General features: G+C 38.3%; 1 protein-coding gene across 1 annotated transcript in view; it reads right to left on the reverse strand.

Moving 5' to 3' along the window:
• Window positions 1-4,439: 4,439 nt before the first annotated feature.
• Window positions 4,440-25,610, reverse strand: part of USP8 (ubiquitin specific peptidase 8) — a 74,404-nt gene continuing 53,233 nt past the window's right edge. Inside the window, 10 exon segments of the mRNA XM_043986405.1 lie at window positions 4,440-5,336; window positions 5,505-5,637; window positions 9,442-9,584; window positions 10,001-10,237; window positions 11,628-11,838; window positions 13,742-13,954; window positions 18,407-18,669; window positions 19,094-19,174; window positions 20,153-20,239; window positions 23,171-23,710. Coding sequence (XP_043842340.1) covers window positions 5,151-5,336; window positions 5,505-5,637; window positions 9,442-9,584; window positions 10,001-10,237; window positions 11,628-11,838; window positions 13,742-13,954; window positions 18,407-18,669; window positions 19,094-19,174; window positions 20,153-20,239; window positions 23,171-23,710 — 2,094 coding nt within the window. The 3' untranslated portion in view covers window positions 4,440-5,150.

The following is a 25,610-nucleotide window of genomic DNA, read 5'->3' on the forward strand; positions in this document are numbered from 1 at the left end:
CCTTCCACTAATCTTCAATGAACCCTCATTTGATCCCTCTATTCCTGTTAGCTGTCATCCTGTATTTCTCCTCCCTTTTGTGGCTAAACTCATTAAAATCAGTACCTCCACTTCTTTTCCTCAGTCTTCTAAAACACTCTACAGTATGGATTTCAACCCTAACATTCAACTGAAATTGCTCTCTCTGGTTACCAGTGATCTTACTTACCAAATGAATGGTCTTTTCAAAGAATTCATCATTCTTAACCTTTCACGCTGCTGCTCATCATCATCTTCTGGAGAATCTCTCCTCTAGGTTTTTGTGACATTGCTCTCTCTGGGTTTCCATCCTACTTGTCTGACTTAATCCTTTATAGTTTCTTTTGCTAGACTCTTTCTCTAGGGCACAACCATTTACTATGGACGTCTCCCAAGAGCCTGTCCTAGGTTGTCTTTCTCTTCTCTCTCTACAGCTCATGATTTCATCAACTCCTATGGGTTCAATTATCATCTTTATGCAGGTGATTCCTAGATCTATAAAGGGTTTCTCAAAAGTCTTAGTGAAGGGGCAGCTAGATGGCGTAGTGGATAGAATGCCAGCCTTGGATTCAGAAGGACCTGAGTTCAAATCCGGCCTCAGACACTTAACACTTACTAGCTGTGTGACCCTGGGCAAGTCACTTAAACCCCAATTGCCTCACTAAAAAAAAAAAGGTCTTAGTGAAGTTTTAAGACATTACATAATTAAACTAATAAGTATTTATCAAATTAAACATTTATGATATTAAAGCTTTAAACTGCACTAAGATTTATGGGACTCCCAGTACATCCAGTTCTTTGTCTTAACCACTAGTATCACATCACCAATTGTTGCCTAGTAGACATCCCAAACTGAATGTTCCATAGACATACCAAACTCAACATGCCCCAAACTGAACTCATTACATTTATACTGTTTAAAAATTCAATTTTAGGGCAGCTAGGTGGTACAGTGGATAAAGCACCGACTCTGGATGCATGAGGACTGTAGAATATTTTTAACTGACTCGGCCTGATTTGGGGGGCTAATCTGGCTGGAGTGACTAATCTGGGGACTGTTGACTAACTGGCTATCTGACTGCTATTAATTTAATGTAGGCCATTTATAAAGCTCCACCACACTGCTCCACTCCCAAAATTGATAAACTAAAGATTAAGAAGTCTCTTAACTAAATAATCAAAGCAGAGTTTATTTATGAAATACTATTTAAAATTAAGAATACAGAGAAATAAAATGTACAACCTGACTGCTTTCCTGCGGTCTCTTTCCACTGCTCTTTCCCACCTGCAGCACTTCAAACTTCTTGAATACAATAAGGGCCTTAGCAGCCTCTCACCTCAGGGTATGTACTTTCTTCTAACTCCTCTTAATCTTCACTTTCTCCAACCTATACCCTGTGCTGTTTCTGTGCTCTCTGCTGCCTCCTGTTCAGTCTGTCTTCTGCCGCCTTTGCTCCTAGTCCTGCGTTGCTGTTCATCTCATCCCCCGTCTCCTTGTCTGAACCTCTTTTCAGCCTCTCTCACCCGTCCTTGTACCCCCCTTGATGTCTATTCCCCAGGTCTATATATACTTTTTCTTCTCTCCACTCAAATCTTGGGGCTTCCTGTGCCCCCACAGACCAAGCTAATCCGCCAGCCAGGGCTGCAGCTGGTGGTGGTGGTGGTGGGGTGCTGTGCTCCAGCCTCACGCGCCCCAGCACAGGCCACGCCAGAGCCCAGCATCTCTCAGATACCTCTGCTCAGGTCGGAGGGAGCTGGGGGCTTATTCCCCCCAGCTGTCTGACCTGGTGTCTTGTACAGCCCATGGAGCTTTTTGGCTCAGCTGAAGCTGAGGAGGAGGGGAAGAGACCCTGAGGGCCTAAGGCTTTCTAATCTCAGCCTAAAGGTAGGGTCCGCAAATCAAAATAAATTTCCACAGGACCCGAGTTCAAATGCAGCCTCAGACACTTGACACTTACTTAGCTGTGTGACCCTGGGCAAGTCACTTAACCCTTATTGCCTCACACACACAAAAATTCAATTTTATTTTTAGTTCTGAATTCTTTCTTTCCCTCCTCCCTTTCCCTCACCTACCAAGTTAAGAAAAAAAATCCATTACAAATATATAGTCATACAAAACAAATTTGTGCGTTAACCATGTAAAAAAAAAAAAGAAAAAGAGAAAGAAAAAGAAAAGAATCTTATGTTTCAGTCTCCATTCTGGGTCGACCAGTTCTCTCTCTGGAGGTGGACAGCATGTTTCACCTGGAGTCCTTTGGAATTGTGGTGGGTCACTGTGTTGATCAGGGTTACTACATCCTTTACAGTAGATTGATCTTTGCAACACTGCTGTCCTCATATCCATTGTTTTCCTGTTTCTGCTTCACTGCCTTTTGCATTAGTTCAGATAAGTCCTCCCAGGTTTTCTGAAACCACATCCTTCATAATTTCTTACAGTACAACTGTATTCCATCATATTTATGCCATAACTTGTTTAGCTACTCCCCAACTGATGGGCTTCCTTTCAGTTTACAATCCTTTGTGCACCACAAAAATATTTTGTGTACATATGGGTACTTTTCCTTTTTCTCAGATCTCTTGGGGGCATAAGCCCAGTAGTAGAAGAGTTTTTGGGGTATACTTCCAAATTACTTTCCAGAAAGGTTTAACTAATTCACACCTTCACCAACAGTGCATTAGTGTACTTGTTTTCCTATAACCCCTCCAGCACTTGTCCTTAGAACTCACTGCCTTTCCCCCCAAACCTTTCACTCTTCCCAACTTCTCTATAACTGTCACCATTTTTCTAGCCATCCAATTTTGCAGCCTCAGTACCACAATCACCCCACATACCCAGTCTGTTGTCATGTCCTGGCATTTCTACCTTCACAACATCTCTTATACATGTCCTCTTTTCTCTACTCACATATCCACTGTGATGACGCAGGCTCTCAGGACATCATGCCTGGACTATTGCAGCAGCCCAATGGATGGTGTCTCCACATACTCTGATATAACAATACTGGCCTTTTAGCTATTATTCATACATGCCATCTCTAGACGACCTGTCTTTTGACTGGCTATATCTGAAATGCTCCCACTCCTCTCCTTATCCTCTTGGCTTCCTTACAGGCTCAACTTAAATCCTGACTTATGCAAGAGGCCCTTTCTGGTGTCATTCCCAAGTCCTCCCGCCCTTGCCCCCATCCAAAGCCCCTCATAAGTATTTTCCCTTTGAGATCACTGCCCATCTATATTGGATACATCTTGTAAGTTCATGGCTATTTGCATTTTTGTCTCACTCACCAAAATGCTAGGTTCTTGAGGGCAGGGATTATGCAACAGGTTCTAAAAGGCTTAGTGCAGTTGTTGGCTAATAAAGCTAAAAGCTGCACTAAGACTTTTTGGGACACTTTGTATTTTGTCTTTCTTTATTTTTAGAGCCTAGCACATTGTTTGGCATATAGCAGGTGCTTAGATGCTTCTTGACTGAATAACCTTTACAGATTATATCCCACTGATTTCTTCCAGAGATAATGATTCCACTGACTAATAAGTCACTCTATCCATAATGATCATCAGATCACTTGACCTTACAATAAACCAGGTGAGACAGGTGTTATTATTATCCCCATTTTGTAGATAAGGAAAGTGAGTCTGGGTGAAATTAAGTGATTAACCCAGGATGACTCAGCTAATAAAAGTTTTGAGGTAGGATTTAAATTTGGGCCCATTTTATTCTAGGTCCAGTATGCTAACCAGGAGGTGAAACTGCCTAATTTTTAACACTTGATTAAAATGTACCCTATGATGTAATATTTGACCTTTAGGGGTTTTTTTACATTTCATTTCTAAGAGACACTAATTCTTTTTTTTTTGGTGAGGCAATTGGGGTTAAGTGACTTGCCCAGGGTCACACAGCTAGCAAGTGTTAAGTATCTGAGGCCGGATTTGAACTTAGGTCCTCTTGACTCCAGGGTTGGTGCTCTATCTACTGTACCACCTAGCTGCCCCAAGAGACACTAATTCTAACTTAACATACTTGACCTTGACCACCGACTTAGAGACAATTAATTGTTGTTTTATTCACTGCTTTTTTTCAGTTAGACTTATTATTATAGTCTCAGAAGTTTCAAACTCAAATAGAAACGGGGCCACTAAAGGATACATAAGGATCCCTGCAGGTTGCATGTCCAAATGTAATACTACCTATGTGTTATTGTATTTTCATTTATTTTGTTAAATATTTCCCAATTACATTTAGATTTGGGTTCAGGCTGTACTCAGGAATGTTGTGAGCTGCATGTTTGACACATCTGGTCTAAAACTATCAGGTGAGTGAAGGCAGTAGGATAAAACATATAGTGAAGTTGGTGCTTACAGTTCTTCTGTGTTACATCAGACAACAGAAAACTTCAATCAAGACAGAACACTTAACAGCATTTTGGGATTTAAAATAATTTCCTCATTGGGATTTTAATGCAGGTGTACATGAAATTTATATATTAAAAAATTAAAGAAAATTTTCATTTCCTTTTTAGAATAAAGTTTAAGTGCACAAATACATCCCAAAGCCAACATAAAAATAGCTTTGCTTTGTTGTGTTTCTAAAAAGCATTTTAGTTATTTAGAACAGGCAAAGAAAAAGCAATCCTCTGAGTTCTAGGCTTCACGAAAGGATTTTGTTTTAAAATTATATACATAGGTCTGATGTGCAAGTATGCAATAAATATATACACATACATTCCTACCTGCTTTACATCATTCTAGAGTATTCACAGTAGAATCAAGCTGAGGGTTAGAAATGTGAAAAGGCCATAACAGTGAAAAGAAAAATAAAGTATACAATGGGTTTTAGGCCAGGATAAGAATGCTTAAATGGACTGCAAATAATGAATTATAATTTGGGAATAGACTAAAAAAGTTATTTTGAAATAAGTAGAATCTATAAAGGATGCTTACTGTAATATTTATTAGATGTTGTCAGCTTCCTGATAAAGTAGTAGCACTGACCTGAAATACTGAGTTTCAGTAACACAGCTCTCACTCTTAGGTCTTTAAATGGTTGTGTATAACTACTCTGCATCTTATTACGCATTTCTAGAGTTGTGCTGCTGTGCCTTTAAAACGAGCTAGCCTGCTACATACTCTTCTTATGTGGCTACATCTGTAACTCGCTGCTCCAATGATGTGTAAAAGAGGATGTATGCTGCGGAGGATCTCACAGAGGACACTGAGATGTCAGACACCTCGTGATCGTCAAATTTAAACCATCGTTGTCTTGCGGCATTTTTACAGTAGGCAGTGTAGTGTCCTCCATCCAGTCCACCGTAGTGATTCTGTAATGAAACAGACATGAAACCAGTTAGGAAAATTCACAATTCAAAGCCTTGAGAGATTTTTCTCACTAAGGTAAGAATGAATGGTTACCACCACTACCATTAAAACATAGGTGTTTTTTTGGTTTTGTTTCAAAGGTTTAAATTTAAACTTAACTAGGTACTTACTGAAACTGAAAACAGGTTGTATCTCTTCAAATTATTCTTTGGACCAATAACGTATTGTGATAAGTCAAGATTTTCTAATGGAAAATCTACAGATGTTTGTAGTTTTTGCTTCCATCTTCCATCATAGGAAAAACTGCAGAACATAATGTTATAACAGTTAAATAGAGCACCTGAGCTTCATAGGAACATTGTTTCAAGCCTATGTACTTATCATGTATTACTTCTATATTATAGTTAGCTATGTCTGCATCTTGTCCCCTCTCCAATTAAATTGTATGCTCTATAAAAGTATGGACTTTATCATAGACTAATTTCCTGTCTTTCTTAACACCTAGTTCAGTATCCTGCATATAGCAAGTATATAATCTCTCTCTCTCTCTGTGTGCCCCCTCCCCCTTCCTCTCTCTCCAGAATTCTATTATAAGCCAGACTTAGGTATAATGGAAAGTCCTATAGATAATTTTGAAAACACTCACTTCCTGCCTTGTTGGTCACCTCAAGAACAGAAAGGGACAACACATCATCAAACTATGATTTCTTAGAAGGAAGTGAGGGCCACCCATTATCCTAGCTTCCTTCTTCAGGATAATAAAGTCCAAAACTGATGCCAGGGGCCCCAAGTCCAGATAATACCTGACACAGTCTCCCACTTCAACTCTTGTTCATCTTATTCAATGAACTACTCCTCAGGTAAACTCTCTTGCTATGCATACTATAAATGCTGGGTACTCAGAGGGAAAGCCACTCAGATAAGTTCAAATGATGCAAATTTTCCAGACAAGTAAAATATAGTTAGTGGATGTTCACAAAATTCTTTTTTTTTTAATAACGAGGACTTTTAACTCAGCATATATATAAGGTATTCTTTATAGAGCACAGCACAGTGGTAGGGGAATTATATAGGCCAAGAAATAATTCTGATATCATTTCATTTTGTGAAAGCAACGTTCAAGCACGTGTACTTATGCTGATACTGAACATCTGACCAGATGACACAAGACTGAGCTAATTTCACCACTTTTTGATAGTTCTCTGTCAAGTGAGCCCTGAATTTCATTTTATACACAAGCGTTTCATTATTCTTTTCTGTAGTGTTTTAATTCTGTAGTTTCTAAGAATAAATATTATTCCAAGGAAAGATAAAAAACCTGTAGCTCCTTAAGAACACAAGTCAATTACTATTAGAGATACTGCAGAGACTACTGGTGTGAGGAAGTCAACTGTTTTAAGGATTATTCAAGACTATAACGAAACAGGATCAGCTACATCAAAAGATAAAGGAAAGAGGCAAAACCAAAAAACAATGCCAAAGAGTGACACACCACTGATGCAAAAGTCTAATTGGGGCAGCTAGATGGCGCAGTGGATAGAGCACTGGCCCTGGATTCAGGAGTACCTGAGTTCAAATCCGGCCTCAGACACTTAACACTCACTAGCTGTGTGACCCTGGGCAAGTCACTTAACCCCAATTGCCTTACTAAAAAAACAAACAAAAAAACCCAAAACAGTCTAATTAACCTCAGAAAACAAGCAAAGACCTTCAGAGGGACCTGGAAACTGAAGGAATTGTTAAAGGTTTGGCACAGGCTACTTGAAGCTGGAAAAATAGTGAGAAGACCAGTTTTTAAAAAACCTGCTAAAAATTATTATAAAGAAAAAAAGTTTGTCATGGGCAGGATAATACAAAGATTAGAATGCTAAAGATTGGAAAAGTAATTTTTTCTTATGAAACCTTTTTTAAAAAGTAAGACTGGTTCTACCTCTCTCTCCTAGTCTGAAAGTGCAGGGAGCTATTCACAGTTCTCATTCTACTATTGACTGGCCAGGGAGTTTTTGTAGCTAACCTGGGCTAATTCATCCCTCCTTAGGTAACCTGTTGGTATGTGTTCTGGGGCCTGATTACCATTTAAATGCTGAACTTGGTGCAGATATTCAATTGGTATCCCTCTGCAGCTCAAGACCTGCACAGAGACCTCTTAGCCTGAGACTCTCCAGGGGTGTGCCACTCCACTCAGCTGAAATTCATTTGTTCAATCAAGACTTCATGTATCTATTGTCATGGAAAGTCCAAGTGAGTCTCTAAAAGCTGGGAATCTTCATCAGATTGTAAAACACATATCCCCCAAATGGGGAATTTTTAACTTCCAGCATCCCCATTAAGAGTAGTGATGAATTCATATTCATATATATGTATACACACAACACATGTTTGTTGTGTCTGTGTGTATGTTTACATACTGTATAGATTATAGACAGACATAGATAGACAGATGGATATAGATATACCAAGAAGCAGAACTGTTATGGAATTACAGAAATATCCAAAAGAAATGGAATACTGCAATGTGATACAGTGACAAGTCATGTACCATAATAAGGTAAAGAAATTCATTCAAGCTGCACTTCGAGGGTCTAGGAATTTGCCTAATTTAAACTTTATTGAAAATCTACATTCTATGCCCAAAGGGCTATATGCTTTGACCTAGCAATAGTACTACCAGGTCTGTATCCCAAAGAGAACTAAAAAAAAAAAAAAGGGACCTAATATATACAAAAATATTTACAGCACCTCATTTTGTGGTAGCAAAGAATTGGAAATTGAGGGGATGTCTATCAATGGGGAGTGGCTGAACAACTTGTAGTATATGACTGTGATGGAATACTGTTGTGCAATAAGAAATGATGAGCGGGATGATTTTAGAAAAACCTGGAAAGACTTACATGAATTGATGCAAAGTGAACAGAACCAGGAAAACATTGTACAACAGCAATATTGCACAATGATCAATTGTGAATGACTTATTTTTAGCAATACAATGATCTAAAACAATTTCCAAGGACTCATGATGAAAAATGCTATCCCTCTCCAGAGAAAGAACTGAAGGAGGGGCAGCTAGATGGTGCAGTGGATAAAGCACCAGCCTTGGATTCAGGAGGACCTGAGATAAAAGCCGGCTTCAGACACTTAAGAGTTACTAGCTGTGTGACCCTGGGCAAGTCACTTAACCCTCAATGCCCTGCCCACCCCCCCCCAAAAATATCCCAGAAAGAATGCGCAATGAAGATTACTTTCAAAAAACTTTCTCTTTTTTTGGTCTGTTTTCTTTAACAATGTAACTAATACAGAAAATTATTTTGCATAACTGCACATGTATAACCTATATCAAATCGCTTGCCTTCTTATTGAGGGAGGAGGGGAAGAAAGGAAGGAGAAAATTTGGAACTCAAAATTTAAAAAAAAAAAATTTTATATGCAATTGGAAAAAAAATTTTTTAGACTTGGGAAAATGGGCTGCTCATGTGAAGTAACTTAATATTCTATATTATAGATGTATGGTTTTATGACAAAGAATTATATGCCAAAATCTTGTGAATTCAATGCCAAACCATGTAAAACAAGTGATTATAGAAAAAGAAGATATTTTTGGTGAACATTACATTTTAGAAAATAGAAAAGTTGTAAGGTTTATTAGATAAACAACCCATTTATTTTGTCCCAATTAATCAGCACACCAGTGCACACAGTGGAGGATAATTCATGTAATAATGATGATGATGATGGCAGCTAATACTTATATAGGACTCTTGTGTCAGGTACAGTACTAAACACTTTACAAATATCTCATATGATCCTCACAACCACCATGGGAGGTTAAGCGCTATCATTATCCTCATTTTACAGCTGAGAAAACAGGCAAATGACTCATCCAAGGCCATAGACCTAGTAAGTATTCTTTGTTTGGATTTGAATTCCCGTGTCTTCCTGACAGCAGTCCTGGTGCTCTAACCAGTGCACCACCTAACTACTTCAAGTCAACACAAGAGAAACATTTTCACTTTTCTGCTCACACTGTCCCCCAATAAAGCCCCAAACCGTCAATGTTCCAATTTGTATCTTTAGCTGATCTCATGGATAAACAGACACTCATTTTCTTACCGTTTCAGATGTACTAGAAGAACAGGTGGCAACTTCCAGATTTCTATTTTTTTCATTGAATCCCTTCGAGTTTTGCAATGACTACAGTAAAATCTGTTGTTATCTGTGAGTTTTTCCTCTTTGGAAAATAATCTAAGGCAATCCTAGGAGAAAAGAAGTCACCTCAAAGGCTTAAGATAATAAACATCGCAAAAAAAATTTCCTTCATATCAGCTATGTAGGTCACAGGATAGATATCAGGGTACACTATTTAGGCCTCAAAATTACTGAATGCAAAAATCAACATTGCAAATTTCTAAATCAAAATTATGCTTTCAGATGTTTTAAATTTAAAAATTAAGGGTCAAATCTGAAAAAATATGCCAAACTGAAGGGGAAAAGTCCTAAAATAAGACAAATTCCTATCTTTTTCTAATCATTGAAGGCCTATGTAAAATCAAAAACTTTTTTACCTGTAAATTTCAACTATATATAGATATATATGACTATACTTCTGTGTAAAAATACACACAATTAGCATTTTAGTTAATAAGTCATCTCCTTTTAATCTGAGGCTTACCTGTAATGTACATTTACTTGTGGATGCTAGTGGTAAAGACAAATACATAAAAGCCTCAAATGTCCTAGATTTTTTGTGACAGGTGAGGCACTGTACTGTGGATTTGAACTGGCCCTGAAAAAGTGCAACAATAATTGACTCATTGAGCTGTTTGTGCTTCTGCCAGGCATGTTCAGCTGCTTTGAAATCATCAAGATGATCATTGTTTTCCTCTTTATGCCTCTTTCGGTTATCAGCCTAGAAAGGAAATATTTAAATTCTCATTAACTTGAATGCTCATTACTTGAATATGCAGGCTGAATACTTGGTAAATGCTACTGAACACGTTGACAAGGAGTTCTCAAACTCTTGCCATCCTCAATCAGGTGACAGAAGATGCTGACGCTGAATGAGGGTCTATAGAAAACAAGAAGCTAATCCTATAGGGTTTGAAATGAGGGGTTTGGACATCTTTTCTAAGTATCCCTCCAATTTTCTAATCCTATGGTCAAAGATACTGGAAGTTTTCATTATTTAAAACGTACATTTACATTACAGCTTTAGCAAACAACTGTTATAAGGTTCTTCCTATTAAATCTAAAAGGCCTGATTTATGAGAGAACTCCTCCATGAAGCAATAGGAATTCTCTGTGCAGAAATTAGTGAATGTTCTTTTTTAAAAGATGATGGACGGTGGGGGCGGCTAGGTGGCGCAGTGGATAAAGCAGCAGCCCTGGATTCAGGAGTACCTGAGTTCAAATCCAGCCTCAGACACTTACTAGCTGTGTGACCCCGGGCAAGTCACTTAACCCCCATTGCCCCGCCAAAAAAAAAAAAAAAAAAAAGATGATGATGATGGTGGTGAAGGAGAACCTCTGTGTGGAACTGACAAGATTCATGCTCAGGTCATAACATACAAATCTATATATGGTATATAGGTCCCAATCATATTGTGACATAAACAATGTAAGGTAACATACAGTCAGAAAAACAAACCTGAACCCAGGTAATTTATAAGGCACAGAGTAACTGCTTTTGGCAAAAAGTTAAAGAGGGAAGGACAGATATACATTCAGTTTAAAGTCAATTATGATCAAGATTTTGGTGAAAATTTTCTGTGTTCAGGATTTTAAAGTATTTCCCCAAAAAACTGATGCTCTGTGCATATATAGGCCTAAAGCTGTTTTTTCCTCTGACTTGTCAAGTCCTTTTACCAAGGCATTATCAGTCACTGTTCAGGAACTTAACAGTCTTAGGGATTTGCTGGGGCATTGAGAGGTTAAGGGACTTGAACCCAGGTCTCCCAGACTCTGTGGCCAGCCTTCTAGCCACTCCACATGACTGCCTATAGTTACAATGCTACAAGGACATAATAGACAACTCTCCAACCAGATAAAAATTAAATCAGAAACACTTTGACTACTGAAATAGCAAATTTCACAGACACAAAATCAATGGGGCTTTGTAACATTCAACAATCAAATACAAATTCTGGTATTTGACAAATCAATTTTTGGAAAACCTACATATCTGAGCACAAAGCTATTAGTCCCAACATTACAGGTGTCAAGACACCATCAAGCAAAAGACATCTGGATGCAGGAATCCAAATGAGCACTTTACAATATTAAAAAATAAAATTCCTTACTTTATTCAAATCCTCATGGAGTCCATCCATTAGGAACAGAAGCAACTCTTGTGAGTCTTGCTGGCTGTATCCTGAGAACTGGTCGTTGATCTTCCCAATTGTGATTTTAAAATCCTTTGGACTGATATATCTATACTGTCCTGTCCATAGAGCCTTCATGATTATCCCAAATTCCTCAGCTACTTCCCCTTTATGCCCCAATAAATTTGACCTTTAAAAAAAAAAAGTAACAATTAAAATAAAGAATATGCAGGAGTAAAAAATATTAATTTAAATATCAAAAGAAATTCTTGTTAATATACTTTTAAATATTTCAAATAAATTTAGTAAACATTTTAAAGTCTTTACTATGTACAGATAAAAATAAAAAGCTAACATCTAGCACTTATTACATACTAGTCACTGTACTAGGCATTTTACAATTTTTGTCTCATTTGATCCTCACAACGGCATTGGGAGGTAGGTGCTATTATTAGAACCATTAACAGATGAGGAAATTGAGGCAAAAAAAGGTTAAGTGACTTGCCCCAAATCACAGCTACTAAGTATCTGAAGACACATTTGCACTCAGGTCTTTGTGACTCTAGGCCTGGGACCACCTAGCTGACCGTGCTAGGTGCTGAGATGGAATTTACAACCTAATAACCTGACAGGACATGACACACTACAACATGAAGAACAGTATGAGACTGAGGCCAGAGAGGCAAATTAGCTCTAGATGATGGAAGACTTTGAATGTGATGCAAACAAAATCTAATTTTACTCATTAGGCAATAGAGAAGCTTGCACACACTGCCATGTACTCTTTGATCCAGTGACACTGGCTTTCATGAACAAGACATTCCCTCTCTTGGTTCCAGGACTTTTGCTACATATCTGCCATCTCTGGAATACTCTTCTTCCTCATCTCAACCTATTACCTTCTCTGGCTTTAAGTCACAATTAAAATTCTATCTTCTAAAGGAAGCCTTTCCCATCCCTCCCTTGATGTTACTGTCACCTATTATTTCCTTTTTATCTTGTATATTGGTTGTTTGTACATATTTGTTTCCTTGTTGTCGCCCCATTAAACTGCGGGATCCTTGAGGCCAGGGACTGTCTTTTGCTTCCTGCTGTATCCCCAGCACTTAGCACAATGCCTGACACATAGGTGATACTTAATAAATGTTCAAGGACTGACTTCTAGATTTTGAGCAGAAGAGTAACTTGACCAAAAGCATGTGGTATAATGGAGAAGAAAATCATTCGAATCAGAGGACCTGGGTTTAATTTCCTGCTGACAACCTCTGAGTTATTTCTGTGGGCTCTGTCTGGTTTTCTCATCTTTAAAGTGAAATGACTGAATTCAGCGATGCCAACAGTCCCTTTCAACTCTATGTTCCAATAGTGCCCTAATCTCCAAGTGAGGAAGAGAGATAGTCTAGTATTGAAACATCTAAACAAGCTGTCGACATCAATACAGATGATTTTTAGAACAAAAAAAAATTTTAAAGCAAAATTCCTAATATACTTTTTCCTGACTGATCTTTACTTTCACAAAAGCTTTATTTTAACCCCAATCTGACACAGATTTGAATTAGTGTGCAAAATTTTATAAGTAACTCTGCATAACTTAGGCCCAAATTCTCTTTTCTGCCTGATGGATATGACACAGACTCCCTACCTGTACCTGCCCAACTTTTCCTCTCTTCCAAATTCCTCTACTTCTGCCCGTCTTCCACATTTCTAATCCTCTCTCAAAAGGAAAAAAAAGAGATGAAGTTCACAATTTAAACTTGATTTTTCAAGTCTGAAGTTTTTTCCTACTTTTTTTCCTCTCTAAAGAATGCTCTTGGGGCAGCTACGTGGCACAGTGGATAAAGCACTAGCCTTGGATTCAGGAGGACCTGAGTTCAAATCCAGCCTCAGACACTTGACACGTAACTAGCTGTGTGACCCTGGGCAAGTCACTTAACCCTTACTGCCCTGGAAAAAAAAAAAGATGCTCTCTAATATCTGTGTGAAATTTGGTTCCATTAGTGTAAAGTAAGAGAACAGCAAACAAACTAAACAACCAAGATAATTTTATTCCAGACCAGAACTGTTTGTAAAAGAAAACTTTTAATATTCTTTACCTGTTAATGTCATCCTGATAAAAGTTTCTGTTGAAATAATCAGCCAAATGAGGAGCATTACATAGGCACTGTAATATTGAATTCATATAACAAGTATTTCCTAAATTACGAAGTCCAGTGAGAGCTGGTCCTGATCCTCCAAACACAGGATTAAGATTACGAATCTGAGAGGCAGAGAGCCTTGAGATTTCAGCTTTGGGGTAACATACTGGCCTAGGAAAGAAAATTAAGGTCATTGAAATTATGTAAATCTGTACATAAATTCAGTGGTCATGAAAAATCTTATGTAAATTCAGTGGTACTTCAAATGGCAACCTGTGAACAACCTGAGCAGCAGGTTAAACATTATATAAGGAAAGAAGAGACACTCTCCCCCCTCCCTGACCCCGACCCCACAATGGGCAGGAGTAGACTTGGAATGTAGTAGTTGCATCTAGCTGCAGATTCTTAGGAATGGCAATGTATTCAGAGATGAGACAGAATGGTTCTAACATTAGGAGTTTGCCTTCAAAATCCGAGTCCCAAAAAGAAGGTTGAATTTGGACAATATCCACTGCCAGATGTTTGATAGTGTGAGAAAAAAATTATTAATAATGGATTTCTAGGAGAAACCCAAACATTAGTTTTTGCTACTCTCTCCCCCTCACATCAGAAACCTGCCTGGGCACCTTAACAAAAGGAATGCAGATGGATTCTTCTGATTAGCTTGGGGAAGCACACCTAGATGGTTGGTAGTTGATCTGTAGATCACCCTCCTAGTCATGTCAATCAATGGAGCTGAATGATGCTAACCAATTAGCTTAGATCAATGTATGGGTACCTGCCTCTACCAAAAAGAGGATAAAATCCCTGGGTACATCAGGGTAGGCTTCTTGGCTCTTCTTCCCTGGACTCTCTTACTCTCCATATGCCTTCTTGGCTCAATACATTGGGTATGTAATTGTTTAGGCCTCTAAGACTAGGACTAGTGGGGAAGTCAGGGAGATACTCAGTCAATACTTTAATAATAATATGTGATATTAATTAATAATAAATGTTTACTGCCCCAAATGGGTGCAATAGCCATTAATATATAATTTAGTAATATTTTAGAAAACCCAGCCTAGTCCTGAAATATTTTAAATAACACAATACTAAATTTAGTCAAAGAAGATGAAACAGAGATCTGAAAGGTTGGGCAGTTATTAAAAAGGGAAGAAATGTAGGTATTCACCATCACCTATCTTTGTGGCTAAGGCAACAAAGAAAAGCCTTCACGTATTATGGTCTAGTGTAGGCAACTCTACTGAACCTTTTTTTTTCATATGCAATGTAACTGTGTGACTTTCACAAATGACATGATCTTTAGCCATTATCAATTTAAAAGAGTCAAGTCAGAACATTGCAACTAGTAAATGGAATAAACACAAAAAGGCCAATTTATATTTTTATAACAATTAATTCATATGCCAACTGAAAACTTCAAACTATTTAACTGGACTGTGTCACCAAAAAAAAAAAAAAAGCCACTTTGTTAAATAAACATTTCCGAGGAATACTTTTTATATTTGAGTGAAAAAAATACCACAGAGCTCTCTTGATATGTGCCTGAGAAGAGTCATTAAAGAAAGGGGTCATGAAGGCAAATTAATTCTAACTTTTGGCAGGAAGAGTAGGGTTCAAAAAAAAAGGATAAAATGGAGAGTAAAGCTAAATTAGGTATAATTTAAGAAATTTGTTTTTAAATAACTGTTTTGATCATTGCTTACAATTAATCAGTCAATACTACATGTAGAAAGAATGGAGTAGAAGAAAAATTAGGCTCTAGGAATTTACCAAGTTTTTATAACTTAGTACTACAGCAGATCTGGAATTGCCTTACTATAGGTAACTCCTAGACCAGCACTGATCACAACCCATCTATATCTTTTCATCACTGGCAAGTTTTGTTTGTGTCTTTCTATAAATTCACCACAAAGGCTCTAACCAAACTGCTCAAATCTTTTCTCTAAGCATTTTATTATTTTGTGATTACTGGTATCTCTTAATACCATGTAAAAATTCTGTCCTAATGTTAACCACCTAGGAAAGATGAAGGGAAGTCAGCTAATGTGGAAAGGAAAATGACAAATTTGGGAAGGGACATGGAAAAATAGGGACACTAATGAACTGCTGGTGGAGTAGTAAATTGGTCCAACCATTCTGGGGCACAATTTAGAACAATGACCAAAGGGCTATAAAACTATGTATACCCTTTGAACCAGCAATACTACTAATGGCATCTCAATACCATTTAAGAATTCTGTCCTAATATTAACCACCTAGGAAAGACCAGTGGAAGTCAGGTAATGAGAAAGTGAGAATTTAAATTATATAGAAAAGAAAATGACAAATTCTGGGTGGGATGTAGAAAAATTAGGACACTATTGCACTGTTGGTAGAGTTGTGAACTGGTATCCCAAAGAGAGCAAAGAAAAGAGAAAAGGATCTATTTGTACAAAAATAGATCAGCTCTTTGTGGTGGCAAAGAATTGAAAATCAAAGGAAAGTCCATCAACTGGGGAATGGCTAAATAAATTGTGGTATGTGACTGTGATGGAATACTATTGTGCTATAAGAAATGATGAGCAGGATGCTTTCAGAAAAGCCTGGGAAGACTTATATGAACTCATGCAAAATGAAGTAAGCAGAAGCAGGAGAACACTGTAACAGCAATACTGTACAATGATCCAAGACATTTCCAAAGGATCCATGATGAAAAATGTCATCCACTTCCACAGAGAAATGATGAATTCTAAACGCAGATTAAAGCACACTTTTAATTTCTTTTTCTTTTTTGGTGAGGCAACTGGGGTTAAGTGACTTGCCCAGTGTCACACAGCTAGTATGTGTCAAGTGTCTGATGCCAAATTTGAACTCAGGTCCTCCTGAATCCAGGGCCCATTGTGGGGACCAAATTTTAATTGGGGAGTGCTAGCTAAGCGGCTCACTGCAATATTGGGGCAAGGTAGGAAACCGGCAGCCTCCCTTAAAACAGAACAAGATTTATTTTAACAAGAACGAACTTAACAAAAACACACACACAAACAGGATCAGTAGGATCAAAGGAAAGGAAATAAAAATGGGGAAAGGGAAATTATAATACCTGAAAAATACCACCACCCAAGAATTAGCTGAAAATACGCAGGAGAACGCCTGTCACTTTCCAGCTTCCACCTAAAATGCCCAATTCTCCTCCCCCAAACCTAGAAACCCCCACACAGTCCCAGCCAATGGGATGGGCGCTCTGACAGTCACATGACTTCCCTCACTAGGCTTCCAATCATTATAATTTTGCCAGGCTTATGTAGGCGTCATCAAGTGGTGATGACATGAGGTGCCAGAGCCCTGGCAATGGCTACAACCAGTGGGTGGAGCACCATGTGGTTTGCAGAGCCCCAGGCCAGTGCTTGCCGAGGCATAAAAACCTCAAACAACAATTAATTCTTTACACCATGCTCTATCCACTGTGCTACCTAGCTGCCCCCTAAAGCATGCTTTTTAAAAAAATTTTATTAATTAATTAATTTATTTATTTATTTATTGCAGGCAATGGGGGTTAAGTGACTTGCCCAGGGTCACACAGCTAGTAAGTGTCAAGTGTCTGAGGCCGCATTTGAACTCAGGTCCTCCTGAATCCAGGACCGGTGCTTTATCCACTGCGCCACCTAGCTGCCCCTAAAGCATGCTTTTTAAACTTTCTTTTTCTTTTTTTTTGGGTCTGTTTTCTTTTGCAACATGGCTAATATGGAAATATATTTTGGATGACTTCATATGTATAATCACTATCAAACTTTTTGCCTTTTCAAGAAGGTAGGAAGAGAAGGAATGATTATTAAACATTCGTGATAAATAATACAATAGAAATAAAATAGTATTGTAAAATACAATTGGGAAACAATGCAATACATGTTAGAATTTTTTAAAAAAAGAATTCACACTGTATTCTGAGAAAGCTGCTAAATTCTGATTCTCTCTCTCTCTTTTTTTTTTTGTGGGGCAATGAGGGTTAAGTGACTTGCCCAGGGTCACATAGCTAGTAAGTGTGAAGTGTCTGATGCCAGATTTGAACTCAGGTCCTTCCAAATCCAGTGCCGGTGCTTTATCCACTGTGCCACCTAGCTGCCCCATAACAGTGATTCTCAAAGTAAAAACACAATATATAATAAAAACTCTAAAACAGTGATTCTCAAAATGTCACCTGGAAGCCAGAGTTTGTGAGGTTCTCCAGGTCTGAAGGCTAATGTCATCTTATATTAATGAATAATGATAATGATAAAAAAGTTTTATTCCTGGTATGAAAAACTTGCATCAGGGGCAGCTAGGTGGTGCAGTGGATAGCGCACCAGCCCTGGAGTCAGGAGTACCTGAGTTCAAATCCGGCCTCAAACACTTACTAGCTGTGTGACTCTGGGCAAGTCACTTAACCCCAATTGCCTCACTAAAAAAAAAAAAACCAAAACTTGCATCACAGTGCTCAGTAGTGTCATTAACATCAGCACCATTCTTTCTATTCTAATACATTTTTTTCATTGTAAATGGGACACACAATAAAGACTTTTGATCCCCATGAAGTCAAAACACTGGACTTTGGGACCACTGCAATAAAATCTAATGATCGTCTTGGTTTTTGGTATATGGACTTACTTGTTTTCCCGATTGACTGCAGGAGTTACTGTTGGCTTCTTCTTTTCTTCTTCCTGAATGGCTTGGGTTATATCTGGGGAGGAGTAGGAGCGCTTCAGTTTGGAAGGTTCCCTATCCCGCTCAGCAGGAACTTGTGGCTTGGCTTTATGAGTTGGAGGCGTAGAAGTAGGAGCAGACGAAGGAGCCATTTCCGGTGGATACATATGAACACTGTTGGTGGGTGAATGGTAATAACGAAAGGTTCCAGTGATTGGGTCAAGGAACTTAGGTGGAAAGAAAAAAAAAGGTCAAAAAAGCCAAACTACCATTATATAAAGTTATTCCATTATTAGAGATACTTTTGGCTTTGAATAATCTAGGTATAATAACTACAGAACTTTAATAACTAGTTAAATAACATTCTTCAGTACAGAGTATTCAGGTTTTTAATTATAAGTTTTTTTGTAATGCCAGAAATGTCCATGCATCCCAATGGATCTTTCATGTAGTATGATCAAAACCCCAATTAACATTAGGAAAAACAGTTGTGAAGCTATGTATAATTTCTTTATTTAGGGGAAAAAAAGACTATCTGAAGATTTCTAAATTTGGAAATACAACATTAGTTCATAGAGAAAAGATACAAAAAGAAATTACTATTTGATACACAGTAACCTTGTTTTCCTTTGTAGTAATTTTGACTTTTACCTTGGCCCAGCCTGAAGGCAACCCTGGTACTATCCTTCCCATTTCTTCACTTCGAGCTCTTGTTAAAGGCTCTCGCTGAGACTAGATGAAGAAAAAGAAACAATGTACATAAAGATACAAATGAAGAAACACACAAACAGTTAACAGAGAGTACTCTCTTTACCATCTGTCTTTAAAACTTTTTGAGAACTAAATTCCTAGACTTTTCTTGATAGGATAATCTCTGTCTAGTTGGAAGAAAAGGATTTCTGACAATATAAAACTATGATGAGAATATGGGTGGTAAAGTAGTAGGAATTAGTTGGAGATTAATCAGAAAAGTTTTGGATTTCAATGAAAATTAAATGTGCTAAGCCCTTTTTTTCCCCCCAGGGCAATGAGGGTTAAGTGACTTGCCCAGGGTCACACAGCTAGTAAGTGTCAAGTGTCTGAGGCCGGATTTGAACCCAGGTACTCCTGAATCCAGGGCCGGTGCTTTATCCACTGCGCCACCTAGCTGCCCCCTAAGCTTTTTTTTAAAAGTAATCTTCCTATTCTCCATATCCTTTAAATATAGTATATCCCTATCTCCTCCATTATAACTTTATATTATTTTCATAAATTGTCCTTCTTAGGACAGAGAAGCCTGACATAAATAATGTTTATAATAATCTATTTTCTCAATCATTTCATACTCCAAAATATCTAAACCAAGTTTAACATACAAATATAGCCAACAAAAGTCTCATGCTAGAAAGAGACCTTTTAAAATGAAAAGTCTGGGGATAAATCATTAAGGAAAAAAATGCTTAAGGACTAAAAGTTACTTTAAAAAAACTTACTTACAAATTAACAAGATACTTGTTACCTCTATGAAATTATACAAAATACTTTCAGTAGAAGACTGAAAAGATACTTTGTAATATAACAGTCATCTATAAAGAAACAGATGCTGTAGAAAGAACAGCTCTCTCTGAAAAGGGAAAGCTTAAAAATTAAAAGAAACAATTTAAGTCAATCAATACAATTGGGTGCTACAGATTTGTAGTCCTTTCCACTTCTTTCAAAGACTTTACTTACTTTGGGTCTTTCATTATCTTCAGTACTTTCACTAAAAGTTCCTGCCTTTGGAACTCCAATTTCTGGTTGTTCTTTCATTTTAACAGGCTGGAAAAGTTAAAAATTTAGAAGTGAAAAAAAAAATTCATTTTCTTCTAGCATAAAACTGCATTCTACTGAAAAGGTAACATTCTAATGCAATCAAACCAAAACCATTTTTAAAAAATTACCAGAAAGCTCTACAAATAGCATTGGCTGCCAGAACCATGGAAGTCCCAGATTTTATAGGGCTCTAAACATGAAGACAAAGATAAAAATGAACAGTGAAGCATTAGATCATGGTAGACTGGCTGCATATTGCATAGGCACCAAAACTTGCTATCACCTGAACACTTTTTCAGGAAAGTCTCTTGTGATTTTCAGGTTCTCAAGGGCATTCACTACGAGATAACTAGTTCGAGTGTGATACTGGATCACGGCTATCACATTTTCCACAGAGAATTACTTAAAATATTTTAGTGCATCTATACATCTTACTGGTGGAAGTCACAAGTCTAAATGAGCAACTCGCTAAGATGAGTGAGTATGCTGCAAACCTAAATTTCAAGCACTTAAAAACTAGTAGGATTAAATATTACACATTATAATGGCACAGGTTTCTCTCAAAATCTACTTTACTGCTCCATATCATTTAAAAATATCTACAATAATGCTTCATTTCTCTGGTAGGATTAAGAAATGTGACATTCAGAACCTCTTGGAGCTCCCACATGATTACTCCAAAAAACCTCCAAATAATGCCGTAAGACAATTCTTGGAGCAGCAAAACCCACAAAAGGATGGGGTGAGATCATTTTCCACTCAAAGATGACTTAGAAGGTCAGCAGGAAAGATCTGTTATACTGGGATGGGAGTGGAGCCCAGACCCGGGCTGCACAGATGCAGGCCACATCAGAGAAAGAGATCACTGTCTAGTGAGAGGATCGAGAGTCTGGCCGGGGGAAATTACAGGGGTCCCTGCTGGTGCTGTCTTGCCTGTGCTAGGAACCAGGAAGCAGTCTTGAGTGGTGGGCCCAGGTTGGGGAGAAGTGCAGGCATGTCAAAGCTAGAAAACATAGTGAGACAGAATTCTGTTTCCTGATTAAAGAGCAAACAAGCCTAGGGCTATTTACAGACCAGAGCACAGGCCAGGGGAGTGAAGAACCAGCTTCTCCTTAAATCGATCCACATAGGAGCCCCTGAAGCTTGGGACAGTATGTCCTGGAGGCAGGGCCCCACTTTAAGGAGGAGTTAAAAGTCAAGATATAGGCTAGCAAGATGATCAAACAGAAAAAAGATGCGGACCATAGAAAGTTTCTTTGGTGACAAGGAAGATTGAAATACACCCTCACAGGAAGATAACAAAGTTAAAGCTCCTACATCCAAAGCTTCCAAGAAAAATATGAATTGGTCTCAGGCCATGGAAGTGCTCAAAAAGAACTTTGAAGATAAAGTAAGAGAGGTAGAGGAAAAAATGCAAAGAGAAATGAGTGTGATACAGGAAAGTCATGAAAAAAGTCAACAGCTTGAAAAGCCAAATGGAAAAGCTCTCTGAAGAAAATAATTACTTAAGAATTAGGACTGATCAAATGGAAGCTAATGACTTTATGAGAAATCAAGACACAATAAAGCAAATCCAAATAAATGAAAAAATAGAGGTCAATGTGAAATATCTCCTTGGAAAAACAGCTGACCTGGAAAATAAATCCAAGAGAGATAATTTGAAAATTATTGGACTACCTGAAAACTATGATTAAGAAAAAGATCTTAGACATCATCTTCCAAGAGATTGTAAGGTTGATTATTGAAACAACAATAATAGCTAACATTTATATAGTACCTTATACCTGACAAAGAATTTTCTTCACAATAGCCCAGCAAAGTAAGTACCATCATCATCACCACCACCACCACCACCACCACCACCACCACCACCACCACCAGCACCATCATCCTTGTCTTATACTGCTCTTGGTTCTGCTTCAAATTTTTTCCCCTAGTTACTATTGCTAACTGTGTTTCCCTCCATCCTATTCGCTCCCCATGATATCTTCTTTTACCCTATCTTTCCTCAAAAGTGTTTTGCTTCTGACTACCCTTCCCCCAATCTGCCCTCCCTTTCTTTACTCCTCCCCTCCCACTCTCTTGCAGGGCAAGATATATCACTATACCCGCTTGAGTGTGTATGTCATTCCCTCTTTGAGTCAATTCTGATGAGAATGAGGCTCATTCACTCCCCTGCTTCTACCCCATCTTCCTCTCCACTCCATTGATTTTTTTCTTGCTTCTATTTATGTGAGATACTTTCCCCCATTCCACCTCTCCTTTTCCCTTTCTCCCAGTGCCATCCTCTCACCCCTTAATTTTATTTTAAAGATGTCATCATGGGACAGCTAGGTGACACAGTGTCTTGTCTTCAATAAGACAGGCAAAAGGGCAGCTAGGTGACACAGAGAGGACAATGTATGTGCTCTGGACCCAGGAGGATCTGAGCCCAAATCCAGCCTCAGACATAAGACACTCCCCAAATGCATGACCCTGGGAATGCCTCCCAACCCCAAATGCCCCACCAAAAAAACAAAACAAAACAACCCCCCCCAAAAAAAACCAAAAAATGCTTTACAGATAGATGTCCTCCCTTCATAATCAATTCTCACCTGTGCCCTCTTTCCAAATTTATTCCTTTCAGCTGCCCTAATACTGAGAAAGTTCTTATGAGTTAGAAGTATCATCAACAACCACATCGGCAGCATTTATGCAGCACTATCTCATTTGATCTTCACAACAACCTGAGAGGTAGGTGCTGTTATCATCCCCATTTTTACAGAAGAAGAAACAGGATGACTGAGGTAAAGTGGCCTGCCCAGGGTCACACAGCTAGTAAAACGCCTGGAGCCAACTGGACTCTGGGCCCAGTGCTCGCTTGGTAACTATGGTGCCACCATCTGCCTTTTGCTTGGCTGGTAGGTAGTCTGTGCTGAGTTTTTCTAGCTTGCTTACCTTGCTGGGGCCTGGATCTGCTGGCCCAGATGAGTCAGAGACATCCGCTACTGTTTTCTTCTGGATTTCTGGCGTCTGACATCCTTTCTCTTGGTCTTCCATGGGCTTTGCAGGCTCTGTTGTTTCATGCTGACTTTTAGTTTGTCCTTTTGCTCCTCCCACCTCCTTTGCCTCCTTTTTGTCAGTTTCCTCGTCTTCCAGTTGTGGCCTGGCTCCCTCATCTCTCTCCTCAGCCTCCATGTTCTCTCTGCCCTTCTGCTCCTGCTCTTCCCTCTTCAGTTTCTCTTTCTGCTCTTCTTGCCGCCTTTCTCGAAGCTCTTTCTCTCGTTTGCTCTTCTCAATCAGAAGCGCAGTTTCTGCATGAATACGAACTTTTTCTTCCTCCGTTAAAACGTCTACCACTGGGGCATATACTGGCTTTGTTGCACGATCAGGAACAACTTTTCCATTCTGTGGAGGCTGATGATCAGGGTCTGTCACTTCAGGTTTTAGTTTGTGATCATCAGGCAATTTGGTCAGTGGCTTTTTACTACGATCAATCTAGAGTAATAAAAACAAAGTATAACATAGAAAGTACTGCTGACAAAATTTCAAGAAATTTAATTTCAGTTTTTGAAACCATATATTTTCATAAAAAAAGATATAATGAATATAATAATGAATATCTGTGGAATTTAAAATTCATATCTGAAAAATGCTCTATTAAATTGCCATCATGCCCATTTTTTGCCTGTCTTATTTTTATTTTATTTCATGCAGGGCTATGAGGGTTAAGTGACTTGTCCAGGGTCACATAGCTAGTATCAAGTGCCTGAGACTGGATTTGAACTCAGGTCCTCCTGAATCCAGGGCTGGTGCATTATCCTCTGTGCCACCTAGCTTCCCTTTTCCCTGCCTTATTAAAGACAAAAGATTCTAAATAATAAAGTAACAGATCTTCTCAATTTCTATCAAAAGGAAACTGTCATATTGGTCAGTTGATAAAGTTCTGGATTTGGAAGCCAGGAAGGCCTGAGTTAAAATCCTGCCTCCAGACATGCACTAGCTGTGTGACCACAGGTAAGTCATTTAAATCTCTCTCAAACACAGTTTGCTCATTTATAAAATGGGGATGATAAAAGAATGTACTTCCCAACATTGTTGCAAGAATCAAATGAAATAATATGTGAAGAGTTTTGCAAAACTTTAAAAGTGTTATACAAAAGCCAGCTATTATTATTATTATTAAACAAATCAAATATCTTCTAATCAAAACCTGAAATATAAGTCAGCAATATTTGAGGAAAGGAATATGTATTATTACTACTGAAAAATAAGCCTTAAATTGGGTGAGAAGTCTAAGAGAGAATCAGTTTTAACTTTATCTTTTTTTTTTGGGGGGGGGACGACAATGAGAGTTAAGTGACTTGCCCAGAGTCACACAGCTAGTAAGTGTCTGAATCCGGATTTGAACTCAGATACTCCTGAATCCAGGGCTGGTACTTTATCCACTGTGCCACCTAGCTGCCCCCAGTTTTAACTTTATCTTAAGAAAAAATGATTTAATGCATAGAGGTAAGATGCTGGGATCTATCACTTCTTCTTTTTTTTTTTTTTTGAGGGGCAATGGGGGTTAAGTGACCTGCCCAGGGTCACACAGCTAGTAAGCATCAAGTGTCTGAGGCCGGATTTGAACTCAGGTACTCCTGAATCCAAGGCCGGTGCTTTTATCCACTGCGCCACTTAGCCGCCCCTGGGATCTATCACTTCTTGGTTATTTTTTGTAAAGGATTTTACACTAAAAATTTCCAAAATATACTTACTGTTTGCATGTTGACATTTTTTTTTGGGGGGGGAGAAATTCATCAGTCGTATATTTCAGAATCATAATTAACTGCCAACAACAGGCATACAACTATTCTATGCAAACATTATGGAGTTAACGCTATAGGAACAGAAAACTGGACCTGTCATTTCATTGATTTAGGGATCTCGTGTTAAGGGACTCTCTCTAGAAATGGAGGTCAGCAACTTTTCTGAAACATATCATCTAAAGAGGGAGGTACCCAGTGTACTGAGGTTAAATGAATTGTCCAGGGCTGGTCACAGAGCTAGGATGTGTCAGAGACAGGAGCTAAATCCATGTCTTCCTAGCTTCAAAATCAGCTCTCTAGCCAGTAGACTTCCTTGAATACATGCTCTCTCTATGATGGCATACTTCTGTTGGCAATAGTATTCAGGAAAATACCAGGAAGATGTAGTCATTTATGAGAAAGAATTCCAAGGCACTGCTGAAATGGTTAAAAAACAAAACCCAAACTTCTATTTTATTGCATTATTATAACTGATAGAGAGCTAGGCTTGGAATCGGGAATATTTGGGTTCAAACTGCATCTCTGACATTCACTATCATTTACTAGCAGCCATGGTTCCCTTATCTGAAAAATGAGAATCACAGGAC

The sequence above is a fragment of the Dromiciops gliroides genome, chromosome 2 (genome assembly GCF_019393635.1).
Source record: "Dromiciops gliroides isolate mDroGli1 chromosome 2, mDroGli1.pri, whole genome shotgun sequence".
NCBI classification, from domain to species: domain Eukaryota; kingdom Metazoa; phylum Chordata; class Mammalia; order Microbiotheria; family Microbiotheriidae; genus Dromiciops; species Dromiciops gliroides.